The sequence below is a fragment of the Phodopus roborovskii genome, unplaced genomic scaffold (assembly GCF_943737965.1).
Source record: "Phodopus roborovskii unplaced genomic scaffold, PHOROB, whole genome shotgun sequence".
Classification (NCBI taxonomy): domain Eukaryota; kingdom Metazoa; phylum Chordata; class Mammalia; order Rodentia; family Cricetidae; genus Phodopus; species Phodopus roborovskii.
The window spans coordinates 15,252,382-15,269,332 of NW_026126517.1; the positions used below are offsets into that span (position 1 = coordinate 15,252,382).

The following is a 16,951-nucleotide window of genomic DNA, read 5'->3' on the forward strand; positions in this document are numbered from 1 at the left end:
CATGACAATAGCACAAGAGTGGAGGGAACAGACAAACTTTCAAGTTTCATTTTTTTTTTAATCTGAAGTTGAAAAAATATTTTTTTCTAAATAGACCATGATAACTGAAATTTATAAAGCACTCTGGAGAAAACACTATAAAAATACCAAGGGCATGATAACACAGGCCTGTAATCCCAGAGATCTAAGAGGCTGAGTTTTATTCAAGGCTGAAGATTGCTTGACAAGTTACACCCTTCTCAAACGAAACAAAGCAAAACAAAAGGCATTTCCAGGGCATAGACAGGAGGATGGATCTCTGTGAGTTCAAGGCCAGCATGGTCTACATAGTAAGTTCCAGGACAGCCAGGGCACATAGTGAGACCCTGAAACCACATGGTGGAAAAGAAAGCTGACTCTCCCAAGTTGTTCTCCACACATGTACCATGTTACATATGTCCCACCCCCACACACAAAATAAGTAAATTAATATCACAAAATTAAAAGAAGATTATAGATAAATTCATGGTTAAATGCAGTCATTGATAGATTAAATGGATAAATTCCTTGAAATATATGATGCAGAGGTCTGGGGAGATCACTCAGTGGGCTATATGCCCACTACACAAGCATGAAGACCTGAGTTCAAGTCCAGAGTACCCGAGTAAAAAGCTGGGCATGGCCTGTTCATCTATAATCTCAGGGATGGGGGGTGGTGGAATCAGAGGGGCCTTACCGAGCCAGCCAGTCTACCTGAATTGTGAGCTTCAGGTTCACTGAGAGATCTTGGCTCAAAAATGAATGTGGGAAGCAATAGCAGAAGATACCCAATGTGGGCCGCTAACCTCAAAACAGACCTTATTGCAAAACAACAGCAAAACCAACTAATCAAATAAAACTCAAAAGCAAACAAATAAGTCTTACTATTTACTACTTATGGTATTCTTATGCTTTTTAGTGGACTCAAGTTTTCCTCACTTCTTTCCAGTCCAAAGCCTTGCACTGCCTGCATCCAGTGCCTGGAAACAATTGCCTCATAGATTTTGTTCAGATGTGTAGTTGCTCTGGCAGGAGGGATGGATCCAATGCTGCTTGCTCTGAAGGCCTTGAAGAGGCCTGATCTTGTGTCTATGTTTTCTGGATGCATGTATAGTATTTATGTATCTATAGCAGAAGAGAAAAATGTTTGGGCCAGGCTCTCTTGGAGCCCAGTCTAGTTTTGAACTCCTGAGCTGCCTGGCTCCACTTCCAAAATTCTGAATGTGAGGCACGTGCCCACCGTTTTCGGGGATGCTTATAATACAGGTGTTGTATTTCTTGTGCATACCCTTGTTACTCCACACTCACACTCTCTAGCTATGTATTATACCCATCAAAGGACTTTCCTCAACCTTCAGCCTCATCAGAAAATCTGAATTCTATTATTGTCTTAGTCACTGTTCTATTGCTGCAAAGAGACACAATGGTCATGTTTTCTTATAGAAGAAAGCATTTAATTGTGGGGTTGCTTACAGTTTCAGAGTGTTAGTCCATGATCAAGGTGTGACCATAGCAACATGCAGGCAGGCACAGGAGGAGTAGGTAAGCACTTACGTCTAGATCCAAAGGCAGCAAGTAGAGTGTGACTAGTCCTGACAGTGACTTTTGAAATCTACAAAGTCCACTCCATGACACATACCTTCTCCAACAAGGCTACACCTCCTAATCCTTCCTAAACAGTCCACCAACTGAGATCCAAACATTCAAATTTGAGCCTGTGGAGCAGCTCTTATTCAAACCACCACAGTTATCACATTTTTAATATCCAGGAGCTCCTTCTAGGTTTCTGGTGGGATCTTATACGCAAGTCACATGTCCAAGCCAATGCTTTCTCCTGCCCTGCTGAGGGCAGTCTCCATAGCTTCATGGCAAGGATATCTTTTCTCTTGTCTTGTTTCTGTTACTGTGATTAAATTACCCCGACAGAAGCAACTTGAGGGAGCAAGGGATAGTTTTAGTTTAGAGTTTAAAGGGAATGCTGTTCATGTTGGGGAGGTGTGGCAGCAGAAGCATGAGCCAGGCCCGTTATATTGCATTGGCAGACCAAAAGAAGAGTTAGAGAGAGGGGTAGAGGGAGGAAGGGAGAGAGTGAGAGGGAAAGGCAGGTGGGGGGGGGAAGGAGGGTAGGCTAACAAAACTCCCAGGGACATCCTTCCTCTAGCAAGTCTACAACTCCTAAATCTTCCCAAACACCATCACCAGCAGCTAGGGACTAGGTAATCAAACACAAAAGCTTATTGGGGGATGTTTTTGTTATGCTTGAGTCGTAAATCCCCCCACCCACCTCACAGAGACCACCAGTAGTCTGGGGTTTTGTTTTGTTTTCTCCAGGCAGGGTTTCTCTAAGTAGCTTTGGAGCCTATCCTGGAACTCACTCTGTAGACTAGGCTGCTGACCTCGAACTCGTAGAGATCCACCTGTCTCTGCCTCCCAAGTGCTGGATTTAAAGGCGTGCACCACCATGCCCTGCTCTCCCTCTGTTTTGTTTTTTAAGATTGTTCCACCCCAGGTTCTGTCAGGTTGTCTGGTGAGTCTGAGGCAGGAGCCTCACAGGTTCAGCTTCACCAGTGAAGCCACCAGCTCTCCCGAAGGTGACAGGATTGTAGCAGCCTTTCTACATGGCTGCTAGAAGAGAGCTGAGGTGCAGCTGCCCCTAAGGAAGCACCCCAACAAGTCCTCATCTTTTTAGCCTCACTCACACTGCCAGCCTGAGGGTTCCAGCTCCCAGACTTTCCAACATCTTCAGTGTGAATCTGTTTACTTTGAAGCTCTACTTGGAGAGGGTGTGGCTCTCCAGCCCCTGGGCCAGCAGCTGCTTCCCAGCAAGCACTTTTTTGGTTGCTGTTTTTCTTGAACTCATTTTGCTCTTGTGAGATACTCTCATTTTAAATCCAGTTACTCTCATTTTATTAGAGCCTAGGAAGGAAGAAGAGGTAACTGTGTGCACAATATTTGGTGTGTCTTCCAAATAAATGGAAACAGGAGGTGGTTTAAATAATTGTATAATGTAGGAACTTCAAGAAAGGCTATATGGGCCTCTGCTTAGAGGCCCATCCTGGCTTAGCTGTACATAAGTGTGCTCTTATATTTTAGGTCAAAATTATATCCTTGAATTATACTTGTAGTTGTATAATAACAGTTACCCACTCTAGTTGGGTTTTCAAATGAATCACTCTTTCTGTTCCTGGATATGACATAAAAGACTATCTTTTGATCCTTATAACCTTTACTTAGTAGCAGATAGTGACTACAACAAGAGGAGACAGACATCCAGGACAGAAAGATCCATCTTTTTAGTCTCCAGGCAATGAACAGGCTATGTTATCTGGAGATGGGACCGAATCTAGGCCCTGGCTACACTTCAGCCCTCTCTTTGTCATTTGTTCAATAATTCTTTCAATAAGTGTTTGTTGACCAAATACCGTGGAACATCTTGCTGTAAGAATACAGAGCTCTTGACTTAGCCCACACAGATGGTTCTTGGCTGTTCACAAGCACAAAAGGGACATAGTGCCCTTTCCTGGGGTTGAGCACACGCTGTTGGGTTTCTTTTATTCTTCCTACTTTTTTGTCTGGAGGTAAAAAATTAAATGTATCTTTGTTCTCTTAATGCTATTACAGCAGCCACACATTTGAATCAGTGGAGGGAGGGGAGGGAAATATGTAAAGGGGCTAACTATGATGTAGAAGTTCTTTTTTTCTAGGAACAGGATAAACTGGAATGCTTTAGCAAAAGGCCCTAGCTTATAATTGCTGTTGGACATAATAACTCAACAGACTCTTAAGGCTTTTTTGAACTGCTGCATAAGGAGGTCTAAGTGTTAGAGCTCTGCATTAGCTTTAGATTGCACGGTGGCAATCCTGATGCACACCTTTTCCTCAAAGCAAGATGAAGAAAAACTTGCTGTGGTCAGCGCCCTGCTGGATCTGTGTCTTCTTAATTCTGGAAGACCTGACAAGAGCCTCATTGACTTTGACAGTATGCAAATGACTGTCAGGTTTAGCCCACAAGGAAATGGAGCCACATGAAGGTCTTGTGGATCATTTAAAGCAAGTGCCTTTCTCATCACCACACAAGTAGCCAAGGGAGTGATTCTCTTCTCTGTGTCACATGATAGGATAAGGCATTGTATTTGGTGGAGTCTGTGTGAAGAGAAAAGGTTTGTGACAGAAGCTGTCAGAGCAAAGCAGAGTCTGGGAGGATTGGGGGGGGAAAACCCAGGTCGAGGCGAGACAGGATGGAGCGTTAGAACTCAAGCCAGAGAGAGGAAGGAGACCTGCATTAGGGAGGATGTGGCCTGTGACTGAGCAGAGGAGGAGGGTGGAGCCGGGGCTCTCTTGGGGTGCACTGTGTGTGCTGAGCCTTTTGTTTTATTTTTTTTACCCCATGGCTGATTTCTGAGAAATAAGAAAACAAGGAATAGACGTCTATAGTACTCATGACAGTGACAAGGCTCACAATGGCTTTTCTAAGGCTGTGATTACCTTTCAGATCTCTTTATCTTTTGTTTTGTTTGTTTGTTTGTTTGTTTTGTTTTTGTTTTTCTGAGACTGGGTTTCTCTGTGTAACAGTCCTGGCTGTCCTGGACTTCGATTTGTAGACCAGGCTGGCCTCTGCCTCCCAAGTGCCGGGATTAAAGGCCACCACTCCTGGCCAGATCTCTTTATCTTATTCTAACAATTGAGACTCAGACCCATCAACTTTGTACCTGAGAGGGCAACAGGAAAAGGCGCTCTGGAAGTGCCTGCCTTGGGACACAGCTGTTCTTTAACTGGGAGCCTTCCTTCCTACGAACCCATCCTGGCACCTGTGCCAGAAACTTGCGGAGGGAGATGATCTAGGTCAAAGGTGCAATATTGAGTTAGTGAAGGAGAAGCATTGAAACTGTCTAGTTTCAGAAAATGTGAGCGCTCCTCTCCGTGTGTTTGGTTTTGGTCTTCTGGAGCTCAGGTCTTGAACTCCTGGAGTAGAAATAGTTTGAGGATGACCTTGAGCTCTCTTTCTTCTGCCTCACTTGTTAGGCAAGCACTCTACCCCTGAACTGTAGTCTCAGGGCATCATTTTTTTTTTTAATTTTTTTTTTTTTATTGCTGGGGATGGAATCCAGGGCTTTGTCACTGTGCTGTGTCCCCTGTCTTTTGTTTATTTTTTATTTTGAGAGAGGATTGCACTATGTAGCTCAGGCTAGCCTCTCCTAGCATCTTGGGTCCCGGTATTGTTAATCCTGCTGGGAAGAAAAAGACCAAATTTGAAGTGAGCCAGATTTAGATTTCTATTGGGGGCACCTAAGAGCTGATCAGTGACTGCCTACCAAATTGGGTCAAAGAGAGTAGCCCCAAGTCCATTTCTTGGGCCCATTTTAAGGAGTAAAATCAGAAGTAGTTGCAAAGCAAGTTTACAGAAGAGAGGGGCAATAAGGAAATACAGAAGAAAAAAAAATCTCAAAAAACATAACATCATGGTCAAAGTGTGATCAAGGAGGGCAGAGGTATTCTATTTTGGTTTTTCAAGACCTCTGTGGCTTTGGAGGCTGTCCTGAAACTAGCTCTTGTAGACCAGGCTGGTCTCGAACTCACAGAGATCCACCTGCCCCTGCCTCTAGAGTGCTAGGACTAAAGGTGTATGCCACCAATGCCCAGCTGGTAAAGGTAGTCTCAACAGGGCTGGGCCCTGGTAACACAGCCTTTACCCCCAGCTCTCCAAGACAGAGGCAGTGGGATCTCTGTGAGTTCAAGTCCAGCCTGGTCTACAGAGTGAGTTCCAGGACAGCCTCCAAAACTACATAGAGAAACTGTGTCTCAAAAGAAGAAGGGGCTGGAGAGATGGCTCAGTGGTTAAGAACACTGACTGCTCTTCCAGAGGACCCGGGTTCAATTCTCAGCACCCACATGGCAGCTCACAACTGTCTGTAGTTCCAGTTCCAGGGGACCAGATACCTATGGCCAATGCACATAAAATTTAAAAGGAGGAGGAGGTCAAGGTCATGGATTAGGGAAGGTCAGGTTCTAGGAAACTCATACGTGAACGGCTCTTGCCTTCAAAGTGGAGTCAGACAGGTTCTTTAGGATTATAAGTATATACCACCAGGATTACAAGTATATACCACCATACCTAGCTACACATTGCATTTTCATAGCCTTATTTCAACCCTTTATATCTGAATTTGACTTATGGAGTAACATGCTGTCAGAGGCTTATAAAAGTAATTCCAGGTGTTGTGGTCCAAATTCTGACCTCAAAATCACCAAGAGACCCATTCCAATACAAAAGTAAAGAGTCTTTATTATTTAATGAGTTAACTGCATTAACTCCATTCCTCCATCTGCCCCACACAGCAGGAAGATTGAGAAGGACCCAAAGGAGCCTCAAGGCAGGGAATTTATTGGGTAGAGGAAGGGGGAGTATGTAGGAGCATATAACAGTCTCAGGATTGGAGCACTTCTGGGTTTGGATGACCTGTCCTGAGTTGATTGGTCAACTGGTTGCTATGGCCCTCCCAGGGCAATTGATATGCTCTTTTCAATACTGTTAAAGTAAAGCACATCCAGAGACCTGCTATCATCTGCTTGACACAAGGCAAGTATCTGACCTCCTAGTGTCAATTCCCAGCAATGACACAGTGGCTCACAACCATCTAGAGTGGGATCGGATGCCTTCTTCTGGCCTGCATCATACACACAGACAAAGCACTCACATATAAATAATACAAACAAACAAACAAACAAACAAAAAAAAGTAACTCAAAAACAGAAAACAAAATCCTCCATTTCTCAATAAGAGCCGCATTTCTAGCTCAGGACCTCCTGATCCTTGGGAACTTCTGCCTGCCATGTCACTGTCACTGTGAACAAAGTGTTGCCCCAGGAGTTTTGTTCCGCCCAGTGGGGAGCTGTGGAAACAAGCGGTACCACAGGTGGTAGTCTTGGCAGAGACACAAGCATATGGATTCCATCGCAGAAATAGATGCTGCCATCTGCCCACCAGCTTATCTGGTGATTCCCTCTCCTCTCTGCCTTATCCTTTCTCCACGTGGGAACAGATGGCATTCAAAATATATTTGCTTAATTTTTTTTTTTTAATAATGACAATGTCCTGGCTTTAGGCAGAGATAGGAGGGGATGTGCATGGCTAGGGGGTACCTGCCAAAATGGAGCTCAAAGATGGAAGTTTTGATGCTAGACTGCATGACAGCTGGGACCTCACCCCAGTGTTTCCTGTTAAAATAAAAAGATGTGTCCTGGGGGATGGACCAATCAACAGGTTAGCTCTTAGATACCAAGGAAGAATGGCTCCTGCATGGGAGGTGGCTCTGGGGAGGGATTTCCTGGATCTTTCTTGCAAACTCCTGTGATTTTCAACTGGATTCCTGGACGAAAAAGTTTTTAGGTTGATTGACTGAATGTGTGTAGGATGTGAATGCGAACTCTGGACCGTTAACGATTTGCAATATGGCCTGCTAGGCCAGAATTATAACAACTATCTTGTGAACTTCTAGAATCTTAGGGTTATAGTGTTCATGGGACATGGGACAAATGAGCTAAACAGAATTCTCCTTTCAGTGTTTTTCTTAGGCTTTTGTTTGTCCTTTTTGTTCTTTTCTTTCCTCTCATTCCTTCCCTTTTGTTCCTTCCTCCCCTTCCTCTCCCCTCTTTGTCTCCTTCCTTCCCTCTATCCCTCCCTTTTTTCCTCCCTCCCTTCCTTTGTCCTTCCCTTCCTCCCTTCCTTTTTTCCTTCCTTCCTATTTTTTGACAAGGTCTTACTCTATTACCCTGGATAGCTTTGGACTTTCTGTAACTCTCCTGCCTCTGCCTCTGGAGAGCTGGTCTTACAAGTGTGCATCACCACACCTGGTTTTTTATTGTTCATTGTTTTTAAACAGTATCTCTTGAACCTAGGCTGGACTTGAAGTTGCTAGGTAGGGATTGTAGGAGGATGGTCTTAAATTCCTGATCACCCTGGGGCTTCCTCAGGGTGGGTAATAGGCTTTCTGTATCAAGATAATAGGTTTCTCTGATTCAGTAAACCAGATAAAGTTGAATTGAAAAAGTAAAAGAACAGGTTTATTTGAGTAAAGCAACTCCCAGGTGAGTTCTCCAGCCCCAGAGGTCCATACTGGAGAAGTCACACACCTGAACTAAAGCAGGGAGCTTATATAGTCTGTAGTAGAGGGGTGATAACATATCCACCATAAACTAGGCTGTGTCCAAGTATGGCCAAAATCTGAGTACTTTAGGTGGGGACTTGGGCTTCTGGCAACTTCAGGGGAGGAGCTGCCTTAGCTGCCAAGAATTTGGAACTGGGTTTTCTCTTGCCTTTTCTTTCTTGGAAATTCTCTGGGAGGGTGGTGTTTGGAAAGAAGAATGGGGCTTTGAAGGTTCCAGTAGAACACTGGGATCATAGGCATGAACTATCACATCCTGGCTCAGCTTTTCTTATAGTTCATGTGATATAGCTCATGTTGATTCATCAGCTAAGAAACCACACCTGGATTCCAATGATAACATTTTATCACATTCTAAAATCTGTGACTATTTGAATGGAAACAACCAGCCTCCTAAAGTGCCCACTAAGATAAACATCTGGACACCCCTCTGCCCAGCTGACACTACTTAAAGAACTGTGTTTGCTGCATGAGCAGGCTGTAATGTTACTCACTGTGAGAAGGTCCCTGCTTCATCCAAGGAGAACCTGTCTGTAAGTTAGAGAACACTGCTGGTCCCCTTGAGTCAGAATGATGCTGCTCACCCCTACCCTGTTGTCTTCTGGCCATGCTGGCAATGCCTCCTGTGTGACAGAGCAGATTTGGAACAAGGTGAAACTCAGACTCCTCTCCACGTTCCCTCTTCAGACAGTGGGCCCTTCAGCTAGTCTAGGGGCAGAGAATCTACTGCTGATGGTTAGAATGCCACTTCCCCTCTCCTTCAGATCCATGAGAAGGAAGAGGAAGAGTTCAACGAGAAGAGTGAAAATGATTCTGGCATCAATGAAGAGCCTCTACTCACAGCTGATCAGGTATGAATGAGAACCCCATCCCACGTTCCCGGAACCTTTTGTCCTAATAGGAACGCGGTGGAAGAGAGCATACTTGGCAGGCACATCCATCCAAGTCAGAAGAAAGATGCACAGTCTTGTGGTGCCTTGATGAGTTCGGTATCTTTGATAAGAGGTTCCTTTCTCTTTATGCCTCAGTTTGTCTTACAGTGGACATGGACATAATTCCTATACCAAGTTTAGTTGTAGCGGTTGGTGATGAGAGCTGGAGCCATGTTTAGTTTCCTGGCTTTACTTCCTGTGAAGCTTCAATAGATTTCTTGTGTAATGCCTTTTTTGCTTGTTTGTTTATTTCTGTTTATTAATTTTTTTGAGACAGGATGTCTCTGACTAGGCTGTCCTGGAACTCAGAGATCTCCCAAGTGCTGGAATTAAAGGAGTGTGACACCATGCCCAGTTTTCTATAGATTTCTTATACCAGGAGCTTGGACACTTAAGGGAGGGGTCATAAATGCTCTTTTTTTTTTTTAAGAAGCAGTAACAGATGAGGTTTCTATGTGATAAATATTTTATCATAATTATAGAACCCTGAAAAGTTTTAGCCTTCCAAAAGGAATCTTAGAGACACTTCTGTCTGTGTGTGGTGGAGGGGGGAGCCATGTTTCACTTTGCAGAGTTCATTATGTTGTAGTTTTAGTGATTTCTCACTTCAGAAGTGTTGAATCTCCTTATTCACTTTCTCAGCCAACAAGTATCTGTAAGTGCTTGTTTGAGCTGGACACCATACAAGCTTTCATGAACTGGAATGCACCCCGCTGGAAACTAGCAGAGCCAGAAAGAGCATCTTAGTAGAGGTGCATCTTTGTGTCCACAGCTGAAAGTGGGATTGGTTTTTCTTTTAATCTCTTTATTTTTTTTTAAGTAGGATTTAATATGGGTAAAGAATAGGGGATTGGGACTGGAGAGACAACTCAGTGATGAAGAGCACTGGCTGCTTTTCCAGAGGTCCTGAGTTTGATTCCCAACAAACACATGGCAGCTCACAGCCATCTGCAATTGGATCCTGATGCCCTCTGCTGGCACGTCTGAAGACAGAGCACTCTTGTACATAATTCATATAAATAAGTAAATCTAAAAAAAAAAAAAAAAAAAAAACAGAAAGAAAGAAAAAAATAGGGGTTGTAGGAAATCATGTCAAGAACAGGTACCATATCCATGTTGAAAACACAGTGTTTGGGAGGTATAGGAGGATCAGAAGTTCTTGACCAGTCTTGTTGAATGAGACCCTGTCTCAAAAAAAAGTGCTGGGTGGTGGTGACATGCACCTTTAAGCTCAGCACTGGGGAGGCAGAGGCAGGTGGATCTCTGTGAATCCCAGGCCAGCCCAGGCTACAGAGTGAGTTCCAGGACAGGCTCCAAGCTACACAGAGAACAACATAAAAGAACATGTCTAAGACTTACTTTGTTCTGTTTTGCTTTGTTTTTGTCTGGCCTGGGACTTGTAATGTAGACCAGGCTGGCTTCAAACTCAAGATACCCAGCAAGGGCTGAAAGTCTTTTTTAAAAATAGATTTATTTTTACTTTATGTCTGCATGTGAGTGTCTCTGTGCATGCTGGTGCCTGGTGCCTAGAGAGGCTACAAGAGGGTATCAGATCCCCCGAGGTGTAGTTGCAAGTTACAAGAGCTCCCAGGTGAGTGCTGGGAACTGGACCCACGTCCTCTGGGAGAGCAGCAGCAAGTGCTTGTAACTGCAGCACCACTACAGCCCCGGGGGCAGCAGTTTTTATTGTGACTTGAAGGGAAGGATCGTTCCTCAATGACAGCTTTATATTAGTCACTTTTCTTCATTCGTTTGACCAAATACTAAACAAAAGCCAGCTTAAGGTGGGAAGAGTTCATTTGCTCCTAGTTTGAAGCCCACCAGGGCAGTAAAGTCACCATAGCAGGACTGGAGGCAGCCAGTCACACATTCAAGAAGCAGGAAGATAAATGCTGGCGCTCAGCTCCATTTCTCCTTTCTGTTTTAATTTTGGGACCAGGTCGGCCTGTATAGTCCTGGCTGACCTCGAACTCCTCTTTTAGAACAACTTGGCCTTGAATCCAGATGTTCACCTCCCGCCCTCTCCCCCAAGTGTAGGGATTAACAGTGTGTACCACCACACCTGGTTTCCTTCTCTCAATCCTGCCTCCTCCAGGACTCCCTGCCCGTAGAATGGTGCTGCCCATAGTTAAGGTAGTTCTTGCCACCTCAATTAACCTAACTAGAACTACCTCACAGACATGCTCAGAGGCTTGTCTCCCAGATGACTTAGAGGCTATCAAGTTGATTACCAGCATTAACCATCACAGTCACATGAAAATTACTCTCAGCCAGAAAACCCTAGAGGGGGACTGTGTTATTTGGTCACATTTTATAAAATGCCCTTCCAAGACTAGGCATATCCTAAATTTGCAGGTCAATTTGAGAATGTTTGTATATAAAAACAGATTGGCTGGGTGTGGTGGTACAAGCCTTTAAACCAGGACTTGGGAGGCAGAAGCAGGCAGATCCAGCGAGTTAGGGGTCAGCCTGGTCTACGAAGTGAGTTCCAGGACAGCCAGAGCTACACAGAGAAACCCTGTCTTGAAAAGACAACAAAACAAAACAAAAACCAATAAAAAACAGGGATTATTTCAAAAGAAGAACGTTAAGTCCTTTTACTTCCAGTCCGGCTGGGCAGGAAGAGACCTACCTCCAAGATCACCATCTAAAGGTGACAGAGGCTCCTCCCAGCACTGGGAAAAGGAAGAAAGAAGTGCTCTTGCCATGGAACTCATCCAGACCACTTCCTCATGAGGGCTTGCGGCTTACTCCCTTTCTTTATGTACAAGCAGCTAATGTCCATGGCGGCTTACTCCCTTTCTTTATGAACAAGCAGCTAATGTCCACGGTAGTTCAGGCACTCTTTTTGGTAGCATCTATCTTGACCCTCAACTTGTAGGAGCTGAGCCCCATTAACAGTCAAGTTCAGAGTTGGGGTTCTTACTGGATTTTTTTGTTGTTGTTTTTTTTGGGGTTTTTTGTTTGTTTGTTTGTTTTTCTCTACAGGCATTGGCTTCCTTCTGTCATTTTATGGTCTTTAGCTTCACTTTTTACTGGACAGCTTCAGTTCCTGTCCAGGAAAGTTCTGGAGAAACATCTGTTTTCCTCTCCAATTCGGGTTGTTCTGGGAATGTGTGTGTACCTCCCCCTCCTCACTCCACCCCCCTGTTGCAAGAAATGTGACAATTAATGGACTGGGTTTTGTGTTGTAGTTGAACAGATAAAATATTTTCCCACTTAGAAACAAAATGCTTAGCAAACTGAAGTAAATGTTTACTTCCAGGCAGCCCTGCTTCATTTCCTGAAAGAGTGGCTAATTTCCAATAATGCATCCAACTAAATGGAACACTTGGAAGAGGTTTACATGGGAGTGCTTTACATTAAAAACAGACTATGCAAGCTTTTGGTTGGGTCTATTTTTATTATGATCCAATATTTATGAAGACAGAACAAATTAGGAATGCTGCTGAGTGCTCAAATGAACTGGGACACTCCCAGGAGGGAACGGAGTTTGTACTTTATCTGTAGGTGATCGAGGAGATCGAAGAAATGATGCAGAACTCCCCGGATCCTGAGGAGGAAGAGGAGGTGCTGGAAGAGGAGGATGGAGGAGAAATCTCATCTCAGGCAGACTCAGTCCTGCTGCAAGAGATGCAGGCCTTGACACAGACCTTCAACAACAACTGGTCCTATGAAGGTGAGGGCCTCTGGGCCAGGTTTACTAAGGACCAAACACCTCCTTGGTGCTACGTACTGCTTTTTGTGTTTGTTTTATTTTATATCTTATTTTTTTATTTTTTTAGAAGGGTCTCACTATGATGCCTTGACTGGCCTGGAACTCAGTATATAGACTAGTCTTGACCCCATAGAGTTCTGCCTGTCGCAGATTAAAAGACTGTGCCACTGTGTCCTGCCCAGGTACTGTTAGAGCAGCATTTGCAAATCCAGGAGAAAGGCAACACCTTCCTGATTTGGTATCAGGAGAAAAGTCAGCATTTTGCTAGGGGGAAAAAATGTGCTAAACCTAACCAAACAAGACTAAAGTAGAATAAGTAGAATAAATAGGACTCTGATCTGCCAAGATGCAATTAATGGTACTACCATAAAACCAATGGGGGAGAATGAATACATATATTTACACACATACATACATACATACATACATACATACATACATACATACATACGGATAGAGGCTGTAGCTCAGTGGCATTTGCCTTGCATTCATTCATGATACCTTAGTATCTTAGGTCCAAGCTCCAGTATCCTGTGTCCTCTGTGTGTGTGTGTGTGTGTGTGTGTGTGTGTGTGTGTATGTGTGTGTGTGTGATACACAGAGAGAGAGAGAGAGAGAGAGAGAAACAGGAAACAGAGACAGAGATACACACACACACAGATTAAGAGCTAGTATTCTTAATGCTTTCTATGTGCTATCCTCAAACCGACCTCAGAAGTTAAGCGACTTACCCAAGCCCACAGCTGGAGAAATAGAATTATAAAGAAAAACTCCTTGCCACTCAGAAAATCCTCCACATAAAAGTATGGTGGAGAGCAATTTTATTACCATGTAAGCATTAAAAAAGAACAGACTACATGTCACAGGCAGTTCTCCAAAGGACAGCAAACACTAAAGGAAATTGTACTCTTGTTATAACTAAGTGAATGGAACCAATTACCTTAAGTGGGTTTTGCAATTTGGAGTCAGGTGGTTGAAGTAGACGCTGTGCTTCTAGAATAGTGGGAGATTAGGTTTTATCTGCCTTGATGATTACATTTCAAAGCAGTGGTTCCCACATCCCTGAAGGAAACCTTCCTGAACTGTGGAGATGGGAGGAGGTTTATTTAATCATTGAATTTTTAATATATGTTTGAGAAGGACCAATAAATTCTCTCTCTCTCTCTCTCTCTCTCTCTCTCTCTCTGTGTGTGTGTGTGTGTGTGTGTGTGTGTGTGTGTGTGTGTGTGTTGCTTAGGGCTGGGAATTGAACCCAGAGCCTCACGCTTACACTCTCATTGAGCTATACCCTCAGCACTCTTCCTTTCTTTCAGTGGGGAAAGTGAAGACTTCATTTTCAATGGACTCTTTCCTCACACCTCCTATACGTTATAAGGGGCACTGCATTAGCTCTTGGACCAGGAAGATTATCTCCAGAGTGCAGTCTTTTGATGCTTGCCTCACAGGACCTCTCTGACACAGGTTTATAGTGATGACTATACAAAGAGCAGGCTGGATGAAGCATGAAATGAAAAGTAGTGTAAAAGCAGCAGCGGCCCTAGGAATGACTATGTGCACACTGCACCACAGGAGGGGGCCCACTCTTGCAGCATGGTTACTATAAATAGCCATGTCTGTCAGGGAGCCTGGGTCTAAGTTTCAGGTGTTGGTGGCAGAAATGCAGACAAAAATGAAGCACCACATTCTGAAAGCAAAACCGCCTGGTCCAGAGGAGACTAAGCAGGCAGGGCGGGGTTGCTACAGGAAGCCAATGGGGTGATGGAGTGGGTTTGTCTGCCTAGCTGCATTCACCACCCGCCCAGTCAGGCCACTCTCAGCCACACAAAGGGCCCAAACATAGAAGCACTCAGCAAAGCAGAATGAAACGGCAAAAAACACGAGGAGGATGGCTCAAAGAACAAATCAGAGCAGGAAGAGCCCACCGAGTGAGCCAGGCACCCAGGCTGAGGAGGAATGAGAAGGGACAGAGGGAAACAAAGGGTGCTCTCTAACTCTATTACATTTATTTTTACTAATATGCTTAATGGGCATATGGCAAATTTGTGTGTTTATGGGATACAGTGTCATTTGAAACATTTCAATACATTGTGTACAACGTGTAACACATATATCCAGGTACTGAGTACTGGCTTCTCTGTCATCTAACATAATCACTTCTTCCTGGTGGGGTTTGCTCTCTCTCTCTCTCTCTCTCTCTCTCTCTCTCTCTCTCTCTCTCTCTCTCTCTCTCTCTCTGGACTAAACCCAGGGCCCCTTCCATGCTAAACAAATGTTCTGACACCCACTCCATCCTCAGCCCTGAGTCAGGAAGACTTAAAATCTGTTCTGCTCACTGGATGTGGTAGCACATACCTGCAATACCAGCATTCCGGAGGCTGAGGCAGGAGGAGTGAGAGCTAGAGGCCATCCTTGGCTGCATACTGAGACCTTGTCTCAAAAAAACAAAAACAAAAACAAAACAAAACAAAACAAAAACAGCGAGAGCTGGGGAGGTGGCTCAGCAATTAAGAACACTGAGTGTTGGAAAGGACCCAAGTTCAGTTCTCCAACACCCACATGGCTACTTACAACCATCTGTAACTCCAATTCTAGGGGATCTGATGCCCTCTTCTGGCCTCTGTGGGTACCAGACATACATGCAGGTAAAACACCCATATACATTTTTTAAAAATCTCTCTATTGCTTTATTTTGTTTGTTTGTTTATTAGTAGACAGTGATTCACTATGCAGACAGTCTATCTTTGAACTCAGAGAGCTCAACCTGCCTCTTATACCCAAGTGCCAGAATTAAAGCCGTGCCTGGCTCTCCTACCCTTTGTGAAGTTTTCAACCAACCGACAGTGACCTAAAGATATTATTCATCACACAGCCTTAAGAGACAGGATGTTAAAGGTATCCATGTCTGTAATCTCCAGTTCCCTTTCTTTGTCTCTGGACGTAGCCTGTTGATTAATAAGGCTCCATTTTTCATTCCCCTCCCCCAGTCTTCCCTGGCTATCCCATAGTTTACAGTGTAGACTCAGTCATAGGACCATAAGCCCTCAGGTCATGTTCATTTGGGTGTCAGCTGTCTCCATGACGTCTTGGGAGAAAACACTACATACATCTTATATCAGTGCTCATCACAGATATCAAAGCCTCAATATTTCCATCCTCAACCTATTATTCTATGTGAATGTGACAGAAACAGAGAACAGATACAAAGACAGAGCAAGGTATCACAGCCAGGCATGTCCTTCACTGGACAGAGTTCCCTTGCTTCCTTATGGACACTTTTGTTCTCCTCTGCTTTTTGAGTTGGGTTTTTCTCTTCTATACATGATGTAATGTCCTTTCCTCCTGGCTTTTCCCCTAAATTGTGGTGGTCTTTCAGAGAAACTCTTAAGAGTTGGAGGGGGGCTCCCTCTAAGAATGTTCCCGTCTCCAGCAGGTTCATGCTTGTCTGTAGGTATCACCTACCAAATCCATCTTCCTCCCTAGGGCTGAGGCACATGTCTGGGTCTGAGCTGACAGAGCTGCTGGACCAGGTGGAGGGTGCCATCCGTGACTTCTCCGAGGAGCTGGTTCACCAGCTGGCTCGCAGAGACGAGCTGGAGTTTGAGAAGGAGGTGAAGAACTCCTTCATCACGGTGCTCATTGAGGTTCAGAACAAGCAGAAGGAGCAACGGGAGCTGATGAAAAAGAGGCGGAAAGAGAAGGGGCTGAGCCTGCAGAGCAGCCGAATAGAGAAGGGAAACCAGATGCCTCTCAAGGTAGGCAAGCAACCAGAAAACTAGGCACAGCCAGCCATGAGCCCTATCCATCACATATATGTCCTGGTACCTACCCTGCAATGGACCCCTAAACAGTTACTGAGTTCCAACCATGTGCAAAATGCTGTGACAGATAGTGGGTCAGGAAGGCAGGGGCTATCACCTGTCTGTCCAGCTTCTCTGAAGGCCTCTGGTCTAAGTGGAAGACATACTGGATAAATATTAATAAGTGCTCCCATGCTGTTCCTTGAAAAGATAGAGCTCAGGATCCCTGTCCTTGGCATGGATTATTGCCCAGGCTGGTTCCCTTGAGGCCTGTGCAGGCTCTTGGCTGGGCTATTTGAATGACTGAAAATTGCTAGGGACCTG

The 16,951-nt window shown here is 44.5% G+C and overlaps 1 protein-coding gene across 1 annotated transcript in view; it reads left to right on the top strand.

Moving 5' to 3' along the window:
* Fez1 (fasciculation and elongation protein zeta 1) overlaps positions 1–16,951 on the top strand; it is a 51,451-nt gene that overhangs the window by 21,557 nt on the left and 12,943 nt on the right. The window contains exons 4-6 of the mRNA XM_051196905.1: positions 8,945–9,031; positions 12,623–12,791; positions 16,311–16,582. Of these exons, the coding sequence (XP_051052862.1) occupies positions 8,945–9,031; positions 12,623–12,791; positions 16,311–16,582 (528 nt within the window). The remainder of the gene's footprint in view (positions 1–8,944; positions 9,032–12,622; positions 12,792–16,310; positions 16,583–16,951) is intronic.